Source organism: Schistocerca cancellata, chromosome 1, assembly GCF_023864275.1.
Source record: "Schistocerca cancellata isolate TAMUIC-IGC-003103 chromosome 1, iqSchCanc2.1, whole genome shotgun sequence".
NCBI lineage: Eukaryota > Metazoa > Arthropoda > Insecta > Orthoptera > Acrididae > Schistocerca > Schistocerca cancellata.
This window is the reverse complement of record NC_064626.1, coordinates 1176364398-1176389506: the sequence shown is the minus strand read 5'-3', so window position 1 is coordinate 1176389506 and position 25109 is coordinate 1176364398. Positions and strand designations below refer to the sequence as shown.

General features: G+C 43.0%; 1 protein-coding gene across 1 annotated transcript in view; it reads left to right on the top strand.

The window, feature by feature from the left end:
- Positions 1-25109, top strand: part of LOC126094195 (RNA-binding protein Musashi homolog Rbp6) — a 1305639-nt gene that overhangs the window by 1218436 nt on the left and 62094 nt on the right. Inside the window, exons 7-9 of the mRNA XM_049908777.1 lie at positions 172-256; positions 7422-7454; positions 15224-15307. Of these exons, the coding sequence (XP_049764734.1) occupies positions 172-256; positions 7422-7454; positions 15224-15307 (202 nt within the window). The remainder of the gene's footprint in view (positions 1-171; positions 257-7421; positions 7455-15223; positions 15308-25109) is intronic.

Here is a 25109-nt window from a genome sequence, read left to right as displayed (position 1 = left end):
GACCTGCGGTACACCGCTGCAAGAAGGGGGGCAAGTTCCTTCGCGTACTCTGCTCCAAGTCGGCCCGTTTGACGTCCTGCACCCCTTAAGACTCTTCTCTCGCCATACGACGTAGGAACTCAGATTTGGAGGTCGTTCGCAACACCACTGAGCACTCGACGACTGTTTCAGGTGGAGTGCAAGAAGGCGCAGCCCAAGGAGGTGATGCTGCCGGCGAACCTCGCGAAGACGCGCGCCGCTGGCCGGGGCGCTTACGGTGAGTTGGTGATGCTGAACCACCCAGCGGTGGCGGCGGCGGCGGCGGGCGTGTCGGCGGCGGCAGCGGCGGCGGCGGCGGCCGCGGCGTCCGCCTCCTCGTACCGCTACCAGCCGTACCCGCTGCCCCCGCAGCCGCAGCCGCCGCCGCAGGGCGCGGGCGCGGGGGCGGGCGCCGGCGCGGGGGGCGGGTCCCCCGCCTCCGCGGCGGCCGCCGCCGCCGCCGCGGCCGCCGCCGCCGCCGCCGCCGCCGGGCCCGTGGTGGCGCTGCCCCACGGCGCGGCCGCGGCCGTCCCGCTGCCCCCCTACGCGGCCTCGGCGCCGCTGTACGACGTCGCGGGGGCGGTGCAGGCGATGCAGGCGGCGTCGTGCCGGCGCGCGCTGGCCGCCGCCGCGCTCAGACACGCGCCGCACCCCGCGCCGCTGTCCTACTCCATGAGCGACCTGCTCGCCGTTCAGGGCTTCGACGTGGCGGCGCTGTACCACGCGCAGTCGGCCACCGCCGTCGGTCTCTGACCGCTGTTCCCCTCCGCGCCCGGCCCCCACTAGTCCCGCCCCCACCAATCCCGCCCCAAGCCCCCAACTGCGACTGTGCTGCCTAGCCTCCGCCCTCCACCTCTCGCTTCTCTATTTCCATCCTCTGTTTTCTCACTTACCATCCTCACGATTCACTGCCCATTGCGACAGGCGTGCCTTTGCCAGCATTATAGTTTTCTAAATGTGAACTTCGAAATCCCTTTAACTTAGATTTGACGTCACAACAGGGCCTTAAAATCCCGCGACTATTCCTTAGAATTGTGAACGTCGTCACAAATTTGTCGAATGTACAGCACGTGTCACCTAAGTCGTAACTCCGTTAACATCTAATAACAAAAATAACGATAAAGGGTATCACTCTGGAGTGCGGTAATTTTAATTTTACTGATGGTAAGTGTTTCGGTAGTGTGACATCAATCATCAGAGAAATTTCAAGTCCATGTGTTACTACTAAATGATATCCGTCACCAACTGTTTACCAATACAATACGAAACGTGGCAGATACTCTTCTAAAGTTAATCCTCGAAGCAATGTTATCAAATGTGATAAAGCAGTAACTATAGATTTTTACCAGTACAGCGATTTACTTCTTGATAACAGTCAAACTGTCGTGGACATAAGAGCATAAGTGTTACTACAGATATCAGTATTTACAGTCGACATGTTCGGGGATGGAAAAACTAGAGACTGTGCTCAAAGTGAGTTCCGAGCCTGTTGACACAGGCTTTGTGGTCAGCCACTTTTTTCTGCTATTTCGCGAAAAGTTTTACTGTAAATAGTGACACGTACTCTATCACTATACATCTCGTTTCATAACTTGTTGAATGGCGGATACTTGATGCTATACCTTAGTAATTTAATAGCTTTTAGCGGATAATAAAATACTTGTCCCTTTAATTACCATCATTTATTGAAACATCACTTTCGTACTTCGATCTCTTTCCGAAATATTACGAGAGTTACGTCTCTGTGACCCACGCTGTGTACCGATGACAAAATGCCCCCAAATTATTTATAGAAACTGAACTGGCCAATATAAGAGTGAAAGAAAAGCTAAGGAGTGGTTCGACATCAGAAGTTTGGGAACAATTTTTTTTATGTGACGATGGACGATATCCAAAAATTTTTTCTGTCTTCTTCAGTGACAATAGCTCCATTGTTCGATGCAAGCCTCTGTAATGACTCATTTGATGCATCAACTGTTTAGCGAAGACTGGGAACAGATTATGCAAGTTCTATCCAAGATGGAGGTCTTCTCGTCAGGTACATTTGAAACAAGGAAATTTTACATGGTTTGGAATAGCTTTTTCCCTATTACGTGGGAAAGATATTTGCAATCGTTTAAACTACATGTTTTCCACCATCGAATCGAGTATCAGAGTGATTCCGTGTTCCTTGTCGCATTTCTTCGAACTCTTGAGTTCGTATCAAGTCGTTCTTTTTCATTGTGTAGCTCAGTTACTAAAAGGTATCTTTAATTGCTCAGGTACGCCTGTATGCCGAGCCATAAGGAGGAAAGGTCATCAGCTTGAATTTCGAAGTAGGAACAAATATTATGGACCACTCTATAGTATCACCTACCTCACGTTAGTCGTAATATTTTACTGAGGGAAAATGTGGTTGTAGACCGATTACCTTGTGTAGGGCGTGTTTTACGTGTGTAGGTTGGTAGTCCACACGACCAGATATTTCACAAAACTTCTTTTGGAAATGTCACATTCTAGCGAATGTCTCCTGGCTCTCTGATACATTTTTGACATTCTGTAGTGAATGTAGGTGTTAAAAAAAATCGTTACACCCCCGAGAATCCATAAATAACTTTCCACTGCCGAATACTCAATAAAAGTTCCTATTTTTTTACATTTTTTTATTTTGCACCCGATACCATATGAAATATGCACTGTCGCAGTTAAAATTTTACAACGCTGCTTTTCAGAAATTTTCTTCCCGTTACACGAGTTTTACCGTCACGTACTGTTTTCATTTCCAGATTATTGAATCAGTATTCTATCGATAGATCGCTCAGGACATTCCCAAAAAAGGGCGCATAGATTTCTTTGCGATACTAAACAGAGAAGCTTCCGTTGCCATTCCATACTCTGGGAATTTCGTGAGATGCAACATTTCCCACGTGTTTCTAATTTCCTCCTTGTCTACAATTCGCTAACGTGTTTTAACGACATCGCTTGTTCAGTTTTAGATGTCTGACAATTATTTCAGTATTCTTCCTTATCGTACCGCTTTGACATTAAAATTGTTCTGAAGCCATTCGTCAGAGGAAATCAGTGTTGCTAAGGAAAACCATCAGATCGAATAGGAAAGTATTTATTAGTTCCCAGATAGTATTGTTGTTTCCTTTTGATGTCCCATTGATGTAGATGTGTATTAGTTTCTTGTCGGTTAAGACTTGTTTGGATGGTGAAGCGCTTCGAAACTAAAGCCTGCCGAACGAATTATGGGGCGCGTCTCGATGTCAATTACACATATCTCCTCGAACAGCAGTGTTCCTGAACATGAACTGGTACTTTACCTCCCGATGTGTAATTGGGAGTGTGAACCTGATTCCGTACAATAATTTGAGATACGTAGACTGAGTCTGCCGTCGGTTCCTCCACGTACCAGTAGATATCCAGAGGTCCTGCAGTTGAAACAGATGTAGTTCGTCAGACGAAAAATGCTAATCGCAGCCTAGTTCGTTTCTTGGCGCATTCACTCCTCTCTTCGTAAAAAAAAACTAAATGAAATAAAAAATTCAGGGAATCAACTGCTGTGATCAAACTCTGAAACAAGAGGCCTCGTTAAAGTGACTTACGACGTAGATACCAGAGAGATTGGTAGAGAGCCATGCCCGACAAGTTCGCTGCGTGCCTTACGTCGACCAGAGTTTTACTTGATTACTAGGCCACTTTAGTGGCGGAGATGTTCGAAACATATCAGTAGCCTTAGTCAGTAGCGATCATAGTTTGTTGTCTTAGCAGTAGCTCACACGTACACACATATCATGAGCTTGCTCGGCGCTTGCCGGCCTCGGGTGACTCGCAAGCGTAGTAAAGATATATAGACATATACGTGTAATGAGTTCAAAGAGTCTTAGTTTTCGTACTGTTACAGAGTATATAGTTCCGTGGACAGTCCCCGACCGTTGCGGAGCTTCTGGTCGGAGAAAGAAGCAAAGCGCGCAACACGCGGGGTTCTACGCGGAGTTGTCCGTGTCTAGTGCGCGTTGGGAAAGAGGGTGTCTTTGTCGAGTTCGGCAAGTTCCTCCGAGATATTGTGCCTGCAAAGTGGCCTCGCTTTTCTGAGAGACAATCTTGTACTTTTTTCGTAGCGGCGTAGTTGTTGTGTAGCAGAGCAAAAGTTTATATGAGAAGTTATTATTGCGTCCAACTTCGTGCTGTGATAAATTTTTATATTTGTTGCGGCCGATGTAAGGCAACGCTCCGTGAACTTGTGGTGACGGGATTGGCTTTAGTTGATATATATGTAGAGAGAGAGAGAGAGACACACACACATACAGCGAGGGAGAGGAGCAAGTACTTAATTAAAACGTTGTAGTCTAGTCAGCTTAGCTTAGCGAACTTTAAGGGAAAAAAAAGAACTGAGCAGAAGACAAAATACAGATCAGGGAAAGAAATATAACTCGGCAGGAAATGTAGCGTAGCTGTCTCAGCGAGTATATTTAGTGACACGTGACAATGAGTTTTTGCTACATCGAAACGAATGCAAAATTTTTAACTTTTGGAAGAGTTTCCTTGAGTTTAGTGTAGCAGTTAGTAGGCATTTATATTTTTGAAATGGTAGGTCGTAGTTACCAGAAGTGTTAAAATATGTTAACGAGACGAATTGTTGAGCCTGCTGGCCCGCATCGCTCCCGCCTTGCCCCACACCTTACCTCTTCCCTTCCCCCTCCACCCCCGACCTGAACTCATGCTCCCCATCCCTGCACCACATGTTTACTCCTACCAAACAGTGACCTCCCATCACGCAAAATCTCCTCTCACGGCAGCTACCCGTTGCGGTGATATTCCAAGCGGCCTGAGAACCTAGCCCCCTCCTCCCGAAAAAAGAGGGGCCGTATTCGCTTGCTACAACACACGCAAGTGCTTGAATCTGAATATAAGTACAGAAGTACAACCAACCACTGAAAATACTCAAAAAACACCAAAGTAAACATCACGTGCCATTTGCTTACTGACTCACTTGTGTAAAAAGAGAATGTACTTTTGCATTTTCCTCAAGTTCCTCATCCCCGCAATGATTTCACAATTGATGGAATATCACTGCTGAATTTTAATGACAATAGTACATCTCCCTTTCCAGATAGATGAGAATGGGAGTCACTATGTATATAGGTGTTTTGAACTAGGCTAAAGAGATTTTTAATTATGAAATAACTCTCATACTAGCATTACTTAGAAGTTAGATGTACGTCAGTATTAATTGTTGTTATCTTGTATCAGAAGAAATACTCATTCATTTATTAATAGAGATTTGTAGTTGAATGTTGGTTTGTATAATGTATAAAAGTATGTGGGAAAATTGTGGTTGTTATAATATGTGAGATTTCCAAATTCTTTCACCGTTTCCTATGAAACAGTTATAGTTGAACAGTAGATAACTGGCACCCCTACACAATTTATAAATCTCTGAAGAGACATGCAGCTGATTAAAAAAATCACTTGACACCACAATCTTCACCACGAATCTGTAGCGAATGTGGAAATAAGAGAAAGGTAAATGAGAGGTTCGGTTTACTTTGAACCTACAGACTTTGAGTTGTAGGGATATGGTAAGCCTTTCATGAAATTTCATAATACCTATTACTCTGCTAGTTGTTGTTGTTCTGGAAGTAAGATGACATTTGGGCGAACGATGGGCAGGGAACCTCCTTGTCCATATCAGCTTACCGGTGACGAGGGGATTCCCTGCCTGCATAAGCTCGCACAATAAGTCTTATCATGGCGCGAACCGAGGCTAACGAAAACAGAAAGAAACTGTACCCGCAATGGTAAAGTCTCTTATAAAAATACTCAGTCCTTGTGTAGTGTTCGCGACGTAGCTTTAAATAGCTTCTATAGCGCTTATCTTAGAGTGTTGTTTGTTTCTTGAATAATATTTTATTAATAAAAATTACTTGAGTCATTATGAACTAATACCAAGTGTCTTTTGTAGAAAAAGTGATATTAGCCTAATATAGGGTTTTTTATAATTTAGCCAAAGAAGAGTTAGTCTATAGAGTTTACTAATTAGAAGGGGTCTTGTTTTATTTTGTTCATTAGAGAGAAAGAGACCAACATTTCTGAGATCACTATTGTTATACAAGCAGGAAATTGTAAAACTCAATTTTATAGTCTTCCTAGTTGAAAATATTCATATAGAGAAGTAGAGTTTTTATATGTCAACAGAAAACAGATATTATTTATTTTGTAAATTGATTTATTTTTACTAATGATTAATGCATTTTGATCACTTGTATTTGAACCGAGTATACGTGCCTCTGCTGATGTCTGCCTGTGTTCTGCGCCAAAGGAGACAGTAATGTTTGAAATACGAATGTAACTATTAGTATATTAGCTTTATTACTAATTTAATGTGTGATGTAATTACATATTCTTCTGAGCAACATTAATATCACATGTATTGAGTGAGTAGAGCAGAGTATTCTAACAAAGTGTTGTTTTCATCCTTTTGTGTTCAGAGTATGGTTTTAATGTCATTGTTGTGTAATATAATGGTAAATTTGTTATATCAGATTATGGGTAAGATCCCCATCTTTTTGTATAGAAATTATTGCATGAAGCATTATACTGTTTCAATCAAAAAGTTGAACTGTTCAAAAAAATTTGATTAAATGAAGCAGCAAAATTTGAAGCTTACTTCAGTAATGCAAGTTAATGCAATCACTTCAATAACAGTAATATTAAAAATCCATTTCAATATTACCAAATGATCTTTGTTACTTAGAGTAGGAAGTTCGGGATTTGTAAAACAAATTATTAGAATAAATCACGTTTTTTTGAAATCTTATCCATACTTTGTTGTCTTTCACACACTTGCTAGATTAGAGAGCCAACAGTAGAATAGCTTAAACATTGACAGCATTCCATATCCGCAGTAGTAGCGAGTAGTATCCCTTAGAGCTTTAGTCCCGCTCTATCCCCAAGTCCTGAGTCCGACGCCAGCGCAGAGCACGCCTGTGGGCTGCCGAGACGCCGCCGAACGCCTTCGGGTGTAGAGGCGCGCCCCAGATGGAAATATCTCAGATTCTCTAGCTGTAGCCACTAGTAGCTCGGCAGAAGTAGTGTAGTCTCAGAAAATAAAATAAAAAACACATCATATAGCTGTTATGAAATTTCATGGATGCTAACATTTCATTTCCCCCGGCGTCATTTATTCAGTTTATTTTTCGTTGCAAAAAATTAAATTCCCCTTTTGTTTTTACCAAATTTTAATTTTTTTCACGATTAAAGCCTCAAACTTTTATCTGTTTATGCTTAAAAATTCCATGATGACAGAAATACTTTACACAAAAAAATGTATGACATGTAGATAGTTCACACAGTCAGAAATGATCTGTTTTAATTACCTTGTGTAGCAGTCTAATGTATTTTCTTTTTTGGATTTCTAGATTTTATGTGGTCGCTGGGGGCTTTACCAGATGGTGAGTAAAATTCTTATACGTATAAACATCACTGCTTTTCAAAATTGAATTTGTAGCCCTTTTCAGAAGATGTCCTCTTGATTGTAGCGAGTTAATCAAATCAATATTGATGACTCATCTAAATGTCATTTGCAACTGTGTTCTTAAATGCAACAAAATGTGACTTCGGTGATTTAACTGATATATACTTATTTCAGCTGATTATCAGAATGAATTTTTCTTGTTTTTGTTTTAACAAATGCTGTATATTCCAAAAGGAGTGTTGTAATTCAAAATTAAATGTTTCAAATGCTTAATTAAAAGTTAATTTACCACGTTGTTTGTATCTGGCTTACATTAATGACGAGAGAAATTGATATTTGTAACAGTTATCATCTGATACAAGTAGTCTCATGTATGTGATTCTGTGAGGTATTTCCGGCATGATTTGTACATGATGTATTTGCAGATAAGTTGACTACACACTATTTCACTGACTGACTAATCATCTTTACAACTGCTGTAGGCAATGATCTAGTGCCTCGATGCCTGAACTCTAACCAGACTCTAGGTGTTTTCGGAGTTTTAATTTCTGTACGAGTCCCATGTTCCATAACTGCGTGAAATTCAAGCATAAATATGTCTTACCATCTAATCTTGTGTTGATCCATTCAGCTGACTATCTTCGTGTCGTCGATCTTCTGACGCTGCGACCATAATTTAGCTGTGTAGCGCATTTGGCCAGCGAGTGGTGTCCCTGTCATGCATCCTCTGGACTATTATGTTATTCTAACGATTGCGTGACAGCTACTACATCTGTCTGAAGGGAATGTTGAAGCGAACCTTGAGATCCTGGCGATTTCTTGCAGCTATCTGGCCTGGATATAACATGCCACATTAAACCGTTCGCTATAGACTCCTGTGATCAGCGTAGTGCACCATTCCTCCACTTCTTCGCTGACCCCCCCACCTGCTCTTCCCTCCTGCAAAGTCACCTCCCTCCTCCTGTACTGTCGACCAGATGGCTCACTGGGTAAAATATGTGTCGTCTTACATTCAAACATACCTGATACCTGCAGCGTTATATATCCTATAAGTCACAGAAATAATGTTGCTTATGTGACCCGCTGTAATTTTTCGTATGCTACTTGTGAATGTCTTAATGGCTCAAATTAATTATGAGAAAATAAATTGTGGCCCAATTCACCAATGCTATTATCATGATTTTATCATTGCACACTATACAGCCCCATTTTTAGGCTTATCAATACTACATTCCGGCCGACGTCTTATAACTTTATCCCACACCACTAAAACCAGTGCCTGAGCGTGTTTTTCCCGTGCCTAATTTCGTGGTTGTATTCGAAGTACTACTCAACGACAGCTGATTTGTTTGATAACTTCAGTTGGTCATCTCATCCATAAGGGGGCCTACTTATTACAGAATGCGAAGTGCGGACCCAAGACCGTGGCATACGTCTGTAGTCCAAGAGGATTTGTAGCAGTTGTAATATTGCTGAAAGAACCTTGTATGCCCCAAGATAAACAGCTCGTTGAACAAATAAAAATATTTAGTTCACGTTTCTCTCGCACTAATCCTCAGACACAATTATCAATCCAACGTACTTAACATAGATAATTCTATGTTCTGATTAATAAAATATAACCGGCCATTGTGTGTTTTTGCCATAAGAATTGATAAGAGATCAAATGACAGCGCTGCTGTGGTAGTAATGTGCGGTCCGTTACAAACAGTGAATATTGTAAATCATTACAAGTAACGCCTATTACTGCAGCCAAAGAACAGTCGAACAATGCGGTTGACTGAAGATGAAAAGCTTTATATGCTGCTACGTGCAGTGGCCTTTTTGCGACGTGTAAGACTCCAAATACGATTGCATGCAGTTCCCTTAGCAATTGCTGCTTGTGGAGATGAACATACAAATGTCAAATAAACTTTTGCATCACTTCGGTTCCGAGAGTTCCGGAACCTGTACAGAAAATTGGAATAGAGACCAACATAAACATCACTTCCGCCCTTTTTATTGCTCATGAAAACCACACATTGCAAGTTGTACCACTATACAGCGAGTCCTTCAGAGGTGGTGGTCCAGATTGCTGTACACACCGGTACCTCTAATAACCAGTAGCACGTCCTCTTGCATTGATACATGCCTGTATTCGTCGTGGCATACTATCCACAAGTTCATCAAGGCACTGTTGGTCCAGATTTTCCCACTCCGCAACGGACGATTTGGTGGGTCACATCGACCATAAACAGCCCTTTTCAATCTATCCCAGGCATGTTCGATAGGGTTCATGTCTGGAGAACATGCTGGTCACTCGACTCGAGCGATGTCGTTATCCTGAAGAAAGTCATTCACAAAATGTGCACGATGGGGGCGCAAATTGTCGTCCATGAAGACGAATGCCTCGCCAATATGCTGCCGATATGGTTGTACTATCGGTCGGGAGGATGGCATTCACGTATCGTACGGCGCCTTCCATGACCATCAGCGGCGTACGTCGGCCCCACATCATGCCACCCCACAACAGCAGGGAACCTCCACCTTGCTGCACTCGCTGGATAGTGTGTCTAAGGCGTTCAGCCTAACCGGGTTGCCTCCAAACACGTCTCTGACGGCTGTCTGGTTGAAGGTATATGCGACACTCATCGGTGAAGAGAACGTGATGCCAATCCTGAGCGGTTCATTCGGCATGTTGTTGGGCCCATCTGTACTGCGCTGCATGGTGCCGTGGTTGCAAAGATGACCTCGCCCTGGATGTCTGGAGTGAAGTTGCCTCATGCAGCCTGTTGCGCACAGTTTGAGCCGTAACACGACGTCTTGTGGCTGCACGAAAATCATTATTCAACATGGTGGCGTTGCTGTCAGGGTTCCTCCGAGCCACAATACATAGGTAGTGGTCATTCACTGCAGTAGTAGCCCTTGGGCGGCCTGAGCGAGGCACGTCATCGACAGTTCCTGTCTCTCTGTATCTCTTCCATGTCCGAACAACATCGCTTTGGTTCACTCCGAGGCGCCTGGACACTTCTGTTGTTGAGAGCCCTTCCTGGCACGATGTAACAATGCGGACGCGACCGAACCGCGGTATTGACCGTCTAGACATGGTTGAAGTACAGATAGGACGAGCCGTGTACCTCCTTCCTGGTGGAATTACAGGAACTGATAGGCTGTCGGACTCCCTCCGTCTAATAGGCGCTGCTCACGCATGGTTGTTTACATCTGTGGCCTTAGTGACATCTCTGAACAGTCAAAGGGACTGTGTCTGTGATACAATATCCACAGTTAACGTCTATCTTCAAGAGTTCTGGGAACCGGGGTGTTCCAAACCTTTTTTCGATGTGTGTAGTACATTCACCGACAGAAGCAATTCTTGGAGAGTTTAAAACTGACTTTTAATGAAAAGGCGTGACTCGCTTCCTCGTTAGGATCTGCTTACGAGTGCTGTTCTTAGTCGTGTTACTTGACTGCGAGTGGTAGAGCCTTCCTTGTTGAAACGCTAGACATTCCTCGATGATACTTCAACTAATCGGGCAACTTTGTTCACGGAGTGTTCATGGGCACGGCCAAGCACGGCAGCTCCTCCACGCCATTCTGACAGGCTCCACGTCAGACCTGTCTTTTTGTGCGGATTCCATGTAACCGACTTGCACATAAGCACCCCCCCCCCCCCGGTAGCTGAGTGGTCAGCGTGACAGACTTTCAATCCAAAGGGCCCGGATTCGATTCCCGGCTGGGTCGGAGATTTTCTCCGCTCAGGGACTGGGTGTTGTGTTGTCCTAATCATCATCATTTCATCCCCATCGACGCGCAGGTCGCCGAAGTGGCGTCAAATCGAAAGACCTGCACCAGGCGAACGGTCTACCCGACGGGAGGCCCTAGCCACACGACATTTTCATTTTTTACCATGACATTGCCACGACTTACGTCAGCTGTGCAGTCACATGACCGGAAGGTACCAGTTGCTCACTATGCCCATCTCCATACACACCCCGAAATCCACTGTACAGTGCATGGCGGAGGGTATATTGTACCAGTAACATCGGTTTTCTTTCCTGTGCCATTCGCGTACTGACAGACGTAAACAGCCACCTGCAATGCGTTATGCCTGTGTAATAACGATGCGTTCCTGTACGCGACAGCACCGTTAGCGAACGATTTTATCGTGTTGATGATCTCGTCTAATTAACATTTAAGTATACAGAAAACGTTAGAAGTCCCATTACGCTTCTGTTGTATGTAGACTGTGTTACTTTCCGATATACATTCATTGTCATGTACGTTACACTAGGCGCTATTATTCACTTATTTCTTGAACCAATCACATAATTTGCGAGGATATTTCATATTATCACATCGTGGTTAGCAGTCGATGATGTGGTACAGTGTCGAAAACCTTTCAGAAATCTGGAAGATAGAAGCTACATTTTCGCCTACATCTTCTGTTTGCAAGAACTCCAGTATGGATAAGGCGAACTGTGTTTCATAAGAGAGGTTTTTCCTAAATTCTTGTGAATTTTTTTAGGTAAACTTAGTTTTCTCCAGGAACGTCATGATTTTTTAACTTACAGTATACTGTAGGACATGGCACTGTAAAGTGACCATTGTGCTCCTTTTAAGGGAGTGAGCGACATTTTGTCCGGTGTGACGTCTTTTAAATATTTACAAGCTGTCGAGCGTCACTCGCCTCAGTTTGCTGTATAAAGGGAATATAAACAATTTTAAGACGAATACCTCTCTACTTAAAACAAATAGAAATGAAAAGTTTTTGGTATTGTCTACATTAAGGAATAACTTAAGGCGGTTATGGTCAAAATGGCCATTGCAATGCATCGTCGACAATCACGTGAAACAGAGCGACATACCAGCTCTATTATTTCTTGTGAAATAGCATGGGAGGTTTCCTCAATTTGCTCTCTTAGCTAATCCAGTGTCTGTGGTTTTGAGCCGGACACTGTGTTGTTGACAGTACCTCAGAGTCAAAAGTGTAAATGGCTTAAATGTGGTGATCGATTTGCATGCTCCAGAGCATTTCCTCTTCGTCCCGTCCAACTCGAAGAGGATGTGCGACTGACAGATTCCCTACAAGAAGTTGAAAGTAAGGTTGCACCCCATCCTGTTCATCATTGTCCTCCGCAATTCGTGCTCCAATGGCTAACGTTTCTAGATCCTGGGGTCCTGGGTCGTATCCCTGCCGGATCGGATTTTATCAGCTTTTGGAGTGAATATTATGTTGGTCTGATCCCGGAAGTGGCGTCAGGTAAAGGGACTTATACTAGGCGGCCGAAATACCCCCAACTGGAGTCTCCAGGCCAATAATTTCATACGACAGGCAACATCTGTAATTCCCTTGTGTCTTGAATCATCACTTACGTTGGGTGTTGAGAGCTTCTTGCTTTCGCTACGTCCCTTCTCCACATCATGCATCGTCCCGTTTACTTCAGACTTGTCTCGGATTCTTGTGGTTGTTAACCGTGATGGTGGTGGTTTTCCAAATTCAACTCTCTGTCACCGTCAAACCCCGCCCACTTTCTCAGTTTTCTAGTAATACTTTAGCACGCATTTCCCTTGTTGAAACGATGACGCCAAATTTATTTTCATTTCTGCAACTAACTGTGAAGTTTTCAGTGTCTTCTGAATTATTGCCCACCGTAATTAGTACTATCTGATTTAATTAAAGATAGTTTAGTGTCAAAGAGTGTATACATTACTTTGTTATACCCTGTAACTCATGTTGGTTATAGTCCAGGCAGGGAGCACTCCTATGACGGTCGCTCGCAGCAGTTGGTGAAGATGAATGGACTCTAAACACATAGCAACTACGATATGTAGCTGCTAGTAGACATGATTTACATCAGTGGGGAAAGCTGAAAATTCGTACCGCACCAGGATTCGAACCCGCGTCTCTAGACAGATGCTCTAACCACTGAGCCATCCGGACACAGTGGTCGTCGCAAATGCACGGACTACCCTAGCGCACCTCCCTCAAATGTGTGTGAGATCTTATTGGACTTAACTGCTAAGGTCATCAGTCCCTAAGCTTACACACTACTTAACCTAAACTATCCTAAGGACAAACACACACATCCATGCACGAGGGAGGACTCGAATCTCCGCCAGGAACAGCCGCACAGTCCATGACTGAAGCACCTTAGACCGCTCCGCTAATCCCGCGCGACCTCAACTTATCCACACACTACCGACGTACTGCCTCTGCCCCTCATAGTCTCTTTGATTCTCGTGAGAGTTTCGAGAGTGGTGTGAATCTGCACTGAAGGGATCATTGGCCACTCTCGCCTTAATTATTTATGTGGGGGCGTTTTTTCGCTATTAAGACGAGTGCAAATGCAGACCGCACGCGAACTCTTACGGGAATCCGCGAAACGCTGCGAATAATGAGGACAATGTGCAGGGGCACCACGTCACTAGCGTGCGGGTGGGTGGTAGAGTAGTCCGTGCTTTTGCGATGATAACTGTGACCGGAGGGCTGAGTGGTTGTCGGCACCGTGGCTCAGCGTGTTCGGTCAGAGGGTTCACTGCCATCTGTAATAAAAAAAAAAACAGTCAACGGATCAACAATGAACATGAATGACTGTCATGGGACGTCCGCCCCAAGGAAATGCAACGAACAATAATGAACAAAATGAGTTTAAAAAAAGTGGTCAGAACATCTGCCTACTAAGGAGGAGACCCGGGTTCGAAACAAAACAAAACAAAAAAATAAATAAAATAATATAAACGAAATTGTGTGATCTTATGGGGCTTAATTGCTAAGGTTATCAATCCCTAAGCTTACACACTACTTAACCTACATCTACATCTACATTTATACTCCGCAAGCCACCCAACGGTGTGTGGCGGAGGGCACTTTATGTGCCACTGTCAGTACCTCCCTATCCTGTTCCGGTCGCGTATGGTTCGCGGGAAGAACGACTGCCGGAAAGCCTCCGTGCGCGCTCGAATCTCTCTAATATTACATTCGTGATCTCCTTGGGAGTTATAAGTAGGGGGAAGCAATATATTCGATACCTCATCCAGAAACGCACCCTCTCCAAACGTGGACAGCAAGCTTCTCCGTAACGCTATCACGCTTACCAAATAACCCTGTGACGAAACGCGCCGTAATTTCTTTGGATCTTCTCTATCCCCTCCGTCGACCCGACCTGGTACGGATCCCACACTGATGAGCAATACTCAACTGTAGGTCGAACGAGTGTTTTGTAAGCCACCTCCTTTGTTGATGGACTACATTTTCTAAGGACTTTCCCAATGAATCTCAACCTGGCACCCGCCTTACCAACAATTAATTTTATATGATCATTCCACTTCAAATCGTTCCGCACGCATACTCCCAGATATTTTACAGAAGTAACAGCTACTAGCGTTTGTTCCGCTATCATATAATCATACAATAATGTATTCGCAATACATTTCATTTGTGTATGTTAAATTATCGTAAGGAGAAACACACACACACCTATGCCCGAGGGAGGACTCGAACCTCCGCCGGGACCAGCTGCACAGTCCGTGACTGCAGGTTCGAATCCAGGTGCGGCCCAAGTGTTTCAGCATTACACACATTATACAGCTATTTTATTATAGTCGGTGAGACAACTGCTGACGGATGTGCCAGTGTTGTTGCTTGCAGCTTGCAGATAGCCGGACCGCCGCCGCCCCCGCCGACTGCGGACTGGGAGGCGCTCTGCCCGTACGCCTGCAGCCCGCACACCGCCCAGCACTAACGACGCACCTTTTCTCCTGTTGCAGGGTTCTCCGCGGCCGCGTACGCCGCATACGCGGCAGGTCGAGGTTATTCGGGCTACCCGTCATTCGGACTGCCGTACCCCACAGGTAATCACTTGGGAGGCGGCTTGCACCACCACCAGCCTGTGCTCGTGCCCTTGCCCGTGGAGCACGTGGGCGTGTTCGGCGGCCACGCCCTGCACCACGCCATGCCTCTGTGAACACACTAACCAGCAGCCCGCCCCGGCTTTCCACGTTCCGCACGAATCCCGCGCCTCCCACTCGTCACCTCCCTCTCCGGCACTCCACCGGAGGTGTCGGGATGTTCGCGCACAGCTCCTCCGGAAGTGGAAAGCGCGTGTGGCGCGTTCGACACGGGTCGGCGACGCCACTAACTCCGCAGTGGCTAGCGGCGCGACGGGACTTGCCTCGCCGGCACGCATTTCCTGCTAGCGCATTCCTAGCGCGAATCGCGCTAGGCCGTCAACAGGCGGAAGAAACCGGTGTCGAGATTCGCGACCGGGCCAAAACTCCCGTGCCGGCGTTAGAATCTTTCGTGTAATCAAACTCCTCTCTACTCCTTTTTTCTTCGTAGTCGTACGCGGGTCTAGTTAACCTGTCTGTCTTCATCTAAATCGTGTCTAGAGTAGCCGTGCTGGTAAAGGTAGCGTTAGCGAGTAGGCTAAGTTTAGAGTAATGCCGTAGGGTAAATTTGTCCAAGTTTCGTAGATTCGTTGGAAGGTATCGCCTAGGCGACGAATAGCGTAGTCTCCAATCGTGTTATCATCCCCCTGCGTCAGCTTTAGCGTTAGTAAAATGGACAGGTTCCTGACCGACAGGGATTCTGCAGCAACGCCCGGGCGGTGGCACCTTTGCTGCGTCACGGACTTGATTTCCTCGCTTCCAGGGCGTGGCTCAAACGCGCGTTCTGTCGCTCCTCATCCGATTTCCGGCGACGCAGTGAACCGCGCTCGCTGTTCTGGCCTCCTAAAGGATTCCTGTCCACGGAACCGACGTCTCTCACCTTTGCGGCCCGTAACCTCGTTTCGTTCTCTCAGTGCGTTTCTCAGAAAGGTCCTATTTGTGGATAACTTCATCCATAATCGCATACTGATCTAAAAGAGCCATCATATCGTCCACTGTTGTTATATATATTTTACTGTTGATGTTTGCTGTTGTTCCACGAATAGGTTGTGTTTTTCCGTTCTATGTATTTTTTTGCGAAAATCGGAGGCGATATTTTTATGCGCGTTTTTTGCCAATGATGGAAGATGGGATGTGCTTTAAAAAAATCCGTAAAACTGGAAGGTATTTTGCTTCTTCTTTTTTCGAGAGGAAACGGTTGCCGAACTGTACGACTCGGTGAGACGCGAATTCTGGCAAGTGCACGCGATAGAAAGCTCGACATATCCCGTCCTGAAAGCACAGTCCTTCCATTCTGGTCTTAACAGATTCATTTGAATGCGTGACGGTTGAGTTTTATACGCGTTGCATCTCATTATTTTCCGGCGTATCGGCAAGATATTTAATTTTTTAAGCGTACAAAACGAGGAGTTTTTATTCCTATACAAATAAATTTTGTAATAATGATCTCAATTAGCTTTTTAGGAAGAATGGAAAAGCGAAAGTACGAATGATTCCAGCCTTTCAATATTTTCAGATGTTGTAAAAGTTCATTACTTGAGAGCTTTCTCCGAGACGAGCGCGCATCCTTTTGCGATATTCCTTTGCAAGTGTAAACTTCACCCCGTTCCCGTACTGCGTGTGTCGCCAAGCAATAATAAACATTATAATAATTAATAATAATAACTCTAATCATCAGTAATCAGTTAGAATGGTAGATTGCACCGCTAGTAACAAGCCAGTCGACCCCACTAACGTTTGTGCTTCTGTGTTCACTAAGGGGAAAAGATTAAAAAAGCGTGTGTGTGAGTGTGTGTATACAGTATTGTCTTCACTAACCATTCCACTCGTAGAAACTAGTTGCTAAGCTGTAAGAGAAGAAAGTGACACCCCGTAGGTGATAAGTCGATGTCCGCTTTGACCCGAAGCGAATCTGCCGCTAGGATGAGGGTAGGCATTCCATGCAATCCGCCCGTTGGGACCGCAATACATGTGATGCCACGTTTCCTATGAATCGTCGCTACACTAATCGTACATTAGTATTTCAGTGACCACTCTGAATTGACTTTCACTAACAAAAAGACCAAACAAGAAATACTTTAATAGTTTCACTGCAGTATTACACGATGATCTTTAATTCTATTGTATACATAATTGTAATGAAACAGTGACATTCCATCACACCACATAAATAGATTTTCCTGGCCTATTCACTTATCTTACGACAATGAAGTTTGAAAATCAAGCTGATTCTTTCTCGGAATCTCGAATCTCTTCCACTTTTTTATCTGTACTGTATTACATACCTTTCCAAGCGTAACACGTTTAGATTTGAGTACTGTATCACGCTGCACATAGCATTTTTCACATTCCTCTCTCTCTCTCTCTCTCTCTCTCTCTCTCTCTCACCCCACTACCTTCTTTCCCCTCGACATAGTTCTATCATTGCCAGTGTTAGGTTATGTGGACGGTTTTGCATCATCACAAAATGTGTACCTGGGAATCAACGGGTGCGTATGCCACTTGATTGAATGCAGTAGGGTTCAAGCGGACGGTAGGTCTCCTGTTCTATGCGGCCAGTAATTCCATATTTACGAAGCGTGTGAGACAGATCACTAACTCTTAATACTTCTGCTGTGGATATATTTCTGCCACCCCCGGTAAAACTACATGAGGTTCGGTCTAGCAAGAATTCTGAGATGAATAAACAGCATGCGGAAAACACAAAGAAGCATGTAACATCATAAAAAACCTTCCATTAAGCGAAGTTGCGAAGTTGCGGTTATGTTGTTCGTAATTAATATTGTTTATTACTAAAGAAGAATTCCCAGTACCATTTGTACAGGGATGTCCTGCAATGTATCTCCAACACGATACAATCGCTTTGCGTTTAAAAGTTAACTTCTGCGTGATTTTACTTCTGAGAAACTCTCAGCGTAAAGCGTCCTCACACGTATAAAACATTACAGTTGCTAAAAACTGTCATTATACTGGCCGGCTGCAGAAATGTATTCAAGCAAATATAAAGACAGGTAAGCTATAGGCCTTAATATCACCGTGTTTTCTTTCTCTTTTTTTTCTCAGGTACGATTGGGGTAGCTCCCGATAACAGAACGCTCCTGGGTGACTATGTTAATGTGAATATGGTGGCACATTCATGAACATACAACACAAATATTTTATTATTTATTACTTTACAACCTTTTTTATACAACAGATTTTAACGTTATTTCTTACGATATCGTAACTTATTAAAAGTCCTCGCACACACTGAGGAGCAGAAGGCAGTCCGGAACCTATTATGCTGATAAATTGCTCCAGTAATATGTACAAATGTTATTAATGTTATTGAGGCTGTGTTTCCAGATCGCTTATACAAATATCTAAAATATTTAAATATTATCTTAAAATAAAATAAAAAACAATTCACAGTTCTGTTTCTAAGCATACGAATATGCCAACCTGACGATTCGACTACTTGCCAAGGCTCTCACTATAATTGGCCATTTGAAATTAAAAAAAAAGCGAAATATACGGTCCAGGCTACGTTTTTTCGTTAGTAGCGAGCTCCAAATTACAAACAACTCAGTACGCTATTATCTTCCTCTCAAGAAATTTATATCCGAAGTCTGAACCTAGTCGCTGTTCTATGAGGGAACTTATTAGATACCTTTCTTTTCTTCTGCTGAGTAAGATACAGATGTAACTGCGTATCCTCCCACTCAACAATTATTTCTGTTACCTCTTTCTTTCTTATCCTATGTGCTCCGCTAAATAGCAAGCAAATCTGCGGCCACAGATTTGGGGTCGTGCTGATCTGTGTTCACAGACGCATGGCGGAGGGTGTGTGTTTTTACAGGCGCGGGTAGCCCTGCCCTAATCTGAGATATTTCGCTGTTGGGTGTCTATTTGTCTGTTCGATTGTTTAAGCCAAAGTGTTTGTGCTGCCAGAGGAGTGAGAGTAAGTGGCCGGTAAGTGAGCAGACACTCACACGATAATATTACAGGTCTATGGACGAGTGAACGAGTGTGTGTACATGTTGACTGACATTGCGTTTTCAAATACTTTGGAAGACAGAAACTGTCGAAAGCAAATGTGGTGAACTGACTGTTCTGATGAAAAGGAACGCTGTCTGAACTTTTGTTCCACTGAATTTGTGTTTACTGCGTGTGAGACTTGTACCCTCGCCATTGTTAACGATATATTATATAAATATATATATATATGAATATATATGCATATTACCCCACTGCAATGTTTTGCTAAATACGCCCACAGTGATTATTATACACGTAAACTGCAAATTTTAATGGTATGTAACAATAAAGATGTATGATATAAGCTGAAATATTTAATTTCAGTTCTCTCTCTTTTGTTTTTGACTAGCCTAGATTTTCCCAGTACGCTGCAGTCCCCTATGTAACATGTTAGGTATTTTTCTGAGAACGTATTTTTAACATCACTGCCAAACCATATCAGTATCTACGAGTAATATACGATAAAGTCAGCATAACACCTAACATATGAATTTGATTCACCTGACGCTCACCAGTCAGGACGACTATAAAGCTCCGCTTTCAGTTACTGAAAAGCGCACCCATCTTTTTGCGCCGATAAGGGTAGAATTTAACCTTCGATTTCTTTGGCTTCGTTGATGATCGGCTTGGGTGTATAGTTAATAGTGTCGGAAGAGTAGCGAAAAGTGATAAGTTATCGCGATTAATAGAGGGTCACAGACGTCTAAATACCATCTATTCAGCAAACGTGTCGTGGCGTTATAAAAGCAGCACATATGTAAATAAGCTTTGTTCTGGTAAACTCGCAGTCGTGAGGTAATAGTACGGCTTGCATGGCTGCTATCTTCCTCTGAAGTCTGACCCATCCAGTTGCCAAAAGGTCTTTTCGTATCTGCCTGTTTGTCGCTAGGCGTTTAGTTTGTAGTGTTAGTCGTCGTTCACGTCGACGTGCTACTGATGGTGGAAGCAAACATTTCGATGGAGCCAACGCTGCATTATTTCCACCTAACACATGAAAACGAAATCAAAATCTAGTCATTACAGTGTTTCATCTTCCACCATCAGTTGCCATCATTTAGCATTAGTAACATCAGAGGCCATTTCTGTGGCTACTGTACAACTCAGATATATTATCTACTTGGCAACAGTTTGGCTGTCGGCGGGTAGGGATAGATTATGGCAGGCATGCTGTATTGTCTTGAGTCAAGACTTTGTTTGAGCTTCCCCCTAGTTTGTCCTTTTAGGTAGCCCTTCGTTTATCAGGCATGTTTCCCCTTTCCACTGTAGCCAAAAGGAAAACAAATTACTGTCTAATTATGACCATGGATTGTGGGAGATTCTACTTGGATTTCGTATAAAGACAGGATAGTTACTGAAAGGAAAGCGCTGAACTGCTTATTACAGTGATAAAAATTACGCCGTATACTGAACTATCATCTTCTGTACCAAATTGCCTTAAGGGTCACTGGAAAATGTTTCAGTAGCTATTGATAAGAATAATATTTTCATGAACTTGTAAAGAAGAGGTCGCCTCACGAAAGATGGAAACTAATAGCATGTCTCACGATAAACTGTCGATGTAACTTTTATAACCATAATCTCCGTCGGTAGATGTACTATGAGCATGTATAGAAAAATGGTTGAAGAAGTACTCCGCTAGTTATCCATTAATAGCCGTCAGTGCTAGACGAAATTGGTAACAATTTTTTAATATGAAGAGCACTGTATAGAAAAAGATAGTGTACAATTCTTAGTGTTTTAGAGAAGGTTTATAATCGTGTTTTAGCACATTAATCTCATAAGGGTAGTTCGTAATTTTGTCAGGCATAAAGATAAAGGAGCAAACAGAAGTTGAAGACACTCAGTGGTTACACATATTTGTCTCTATTTCAACATAAGGTAAATAAGTTGCAGATAGGGCGGATAGCAACAATCTTCGATTAATAATCAGCCTACGGATACTTACAGGGGGCAACAGCTGTAGCAATTTGTTGCCTTTGTATACATGCCGTAGGGTTTGCAAGTATTTGAATGCAACAGTTGGGGAAAAAAATAACCAACAGTTAATGGATTATTCATCAAATCTGTCGGGAGACAGGACATTCTCAATTTTTAATGTGGTATTCGTCTTCTGCTTAAATCTACTGTTCATTTGGACCAGAGCTCATGTTCCTAAATTCAGTGTTGCACAAGATATGTGTTTTCAAATCAAACATTTTGACCTTATGAGTACAGCTGCAGAGGTTCCTGTTATATCTACCAAAAAGTTTCGCGTAGATAATTTTTCAGTCCAGCTTTCTTGCATTCTTTGGTATGAGTAAGCCCCCATTTTGCTTTTACACAAATTTGTGAATACGTTCCATATACCGAGCTCTCGCGGTTTCTGGGAGGGGGGGGGGGGGGATGATTTTTGATGTTTCGCTGCCTTTGATGGTCAGTCTTACTGCCTCCCAAAAACTGACAGCAAAGTTTACTAATCGAAAAGAATTTCCCTCAATTTTCTGAGGAATGAGAAACAATTTAGGCACAACCGACAGTTATAAGGTAAACGTAGACAACGCATACAGTAGAAAAAAATTAAACGAATTTGCTCGTACAACTTGGAACAAGATAGAGAATGCGCTTTTTGATTTTCTAAGGAAAATCAAACAGATACAAGGAGGTACGGTGCCGTGAAGCATCCTCCCAATATGATTGTGCTGGCTTCCGAACTGACATCGAACATAACGCTTATGAACTAATGTTACGTGTTCCATTGGCACAGAAAGAGATGGAGCTGGTTTTTCGATCAGATCCAGCTCTACACCTCATGACCCTTAGAAGGCAAGGCTACTGAAGATAACCCATCCCTTCTGTATCAAGTCCCTCAGATGGCTTCCCACTTTTCATTTGAGCGGCTTATTTAATGTTATTTCAGGACAACTAAAGACAGAAATAACCAAGTCTCACTTCCCATATTAAACGATGATGGTCCTTGAACGGACGCATTACATTTCTCGTAACACTTTGCTACCAGATGCAGGAAATGTTACGAAGTCCAGCGATGTCAGAGTTTAATGTTGATATAAACGCGATGGCAAGTAAACACCTGCAGCATAACGTATCCAAGGTACTTGTTTTCGAGTAGTATGTAAATTGAGCTCGTTAGCTTAGTGAATTTGGACATCATCGGCCCATTTATGCTAACTAGGCGAAAGATATAGGATATATCACCCTGAAGAAATGTGGCCCAAGGTTCGTGCTATTGAGTCTGATGTTCCTTAAGAGTTCTTTACTACATCTCAATTGATAAATTACAGTTCATTTTATCCGAATATCTTGATATTTATTGTCTTCAGCCGACGGCAAAAGGTGTTCGACAGGAAGCTATCAGATACGTAGAATGATATGTAGTTTTTATTTATCTGTCAGTTTGCACGTTGTATCATAATAGCATGCCTGAGAGGTGTGATTAAACATGAATTTTCCTGAATGTGTCTGTTTTCTTTTAATCAGTAACCCCTTAGTGTGATCAGAGTTTGATGTATGCTTGGAAGAATGTACCTCTCTTTCGGGCATAGTGTGTGTAATAGTGATTTAGATGTCTTTGTGTCATATTGTACGTAGGTTTATCTACCAACCAACGTAGTTATCCGTACGTGCTGGTTAACTGGTCGCAACGTGGTGAGTTGAACCAACTGCTGTTTATTCTCAACATCGAAAATGTTCTGTTGATGTGTACTCAAGATAGTAGGTATGGACGCACTGTTAGTTACTGTTTGACCTGGGAAGTTGAAAATTTTTCACTGTTTCTTTGCATTTGGGTGAAAATGGATAGCAGCATATTGTGCAGCAGCTATTCAAACGTACGAAAGCTAACGCTAGCGGAAGAGTAAGTCTGTGTAGCAATTTATTTATAGGCTTGTCACTTCGTGGTTACCAAGGACATAACTTCTTTTGCTAAAAGGACAACGTGTCAACACTGTGGGCTTCGTTATTCTGAGGATTAACGGCAAGCTCTGTATGGGAAAGGAACTTCTCCCTCGGAACGTATGTTGGAAAACATTTAGTCACGGTAGAGTTATGGTAATTAGAATTGCGTTATGCTCAGTATTTTTGACTGTTATTCAGTAACTCAGCGTAGTGCATGATTTAATTTAAAGAGTAAACAGTGCATGTTCGTAGAACATCGTTAGCTACGCCGCGATGCTGGACCATACTTGGCGTGCTACGTACAGAAGTAAATTCGCCAGGATACGTTTCTCTTTCGTCACGAATATGGCCGAATTAATAAATAACTTCTTCTCTTGCTGGTTACATAAATATTGCATTACAGTAGTCGAAATCGAGGCGCACTGGTCGGGAGCGAGATTATTTGTTTAAATATTAAGTTCTTTTGACATTTTTCTCTTGGACAGTAGAAGAAGTGATCACATACGCCCATTGATTAACGGTTATTGGTTTCAAAAAACAAATGGAAAAGTGTGGAAACTCCGTCGTGGACTTTTTAAAATGTTACGTGTCCTTGGAACTACACTGATAACGTACTTTGGAATAAGAATACAGTACAAATATCGATGTTATCAGCGTGAAAGGGACTACATTTCGTGAGCTACATTGTATGGTTTCTCCTCTGGCACGTCAGAGTATCCAATTGTCGTACAACACTTTAATTTTAAAGAAGTATAAAGAGGTTAAGAGCTTATGAAAAGAATGTCTGCAGATCATTATTCGCATGACCTAATGAAAGTTCCTTCCTGGTCAAGGAAACAACACCTGGCAAGTCAATTACAGCTGACATAATATTTTATATTGTGTGTGCAATTAGCCTGTAGTTCCCCTATCCTAAATAAGAGTGGTCGCCGGAAAAGCGTAGTCAAGATAACAAAATACCGCTGGGCTTTCTGAACCCTGTATTTCACGCGCTGTGTCAGATTTAGTCTCCGTAGATTAAATATCAGTTCGATATGAGTGGCTGAACAAACTGTGAGTAAACTAAGAGGAGGGACTTCCTGTTTCTGGTAGAAAACATATTTGGGAGGTGAATTCTGGAAGATGTAACATCTTACGACACACATGTGAAAAAAAAAAGTGTGAGGGGTTGAAATGTTTTCGGAGGAAATGGATTTCGAGCATGACTAATTCAGTTTGTATACACTGGGGAAGTTCCGATACGTGCTATGTGACGCGATTGTACATGATGAATGCAAATTTATTCTTTCATGCTATAGTCACTGGAAACCACCCACAGTTTAAGGCGCTATTTGCGACTACTATTCCAGAAACGTTCATCAAATACTGTGAGCATAGAGATAATACGCTTACAGAAATGCTGAGTCGCTGAAGCACGAATCATAGACGACTAGACTTGTACAGCAAAATTACTTTCTTCAGTCTCGAAACGTGAATGAGCCTAAGCAGAATTTTTTCTCTAAATTCACCTCTACACACTAACAATTGAGATAAATAATATCCGGCTATACATGGTAAAAATGAACGCGACAGTTTTACTGATTTACTTCCACAGAGGAGACCTTGGAAAAGATGGGATTCATTTTGTTTGTGAGTTCCGAACGAGCAGTAGAGTAATCCTTGGACGGAGGAAAGACGATTTCCACAGAATTACATTACTTTTGTTTTCACTTCTTCTTGGCGAATGCCTTTGAAAAAAGTTAGGTATAAATCGACGGCTGATACAGAGCAAATACATTGTAGAAAATCATTTGCTGGCTAAATTTCTTCTTAACTCGAAGACAGTCCCAAGAGTTCAACAAACAAGAAATTCCATATC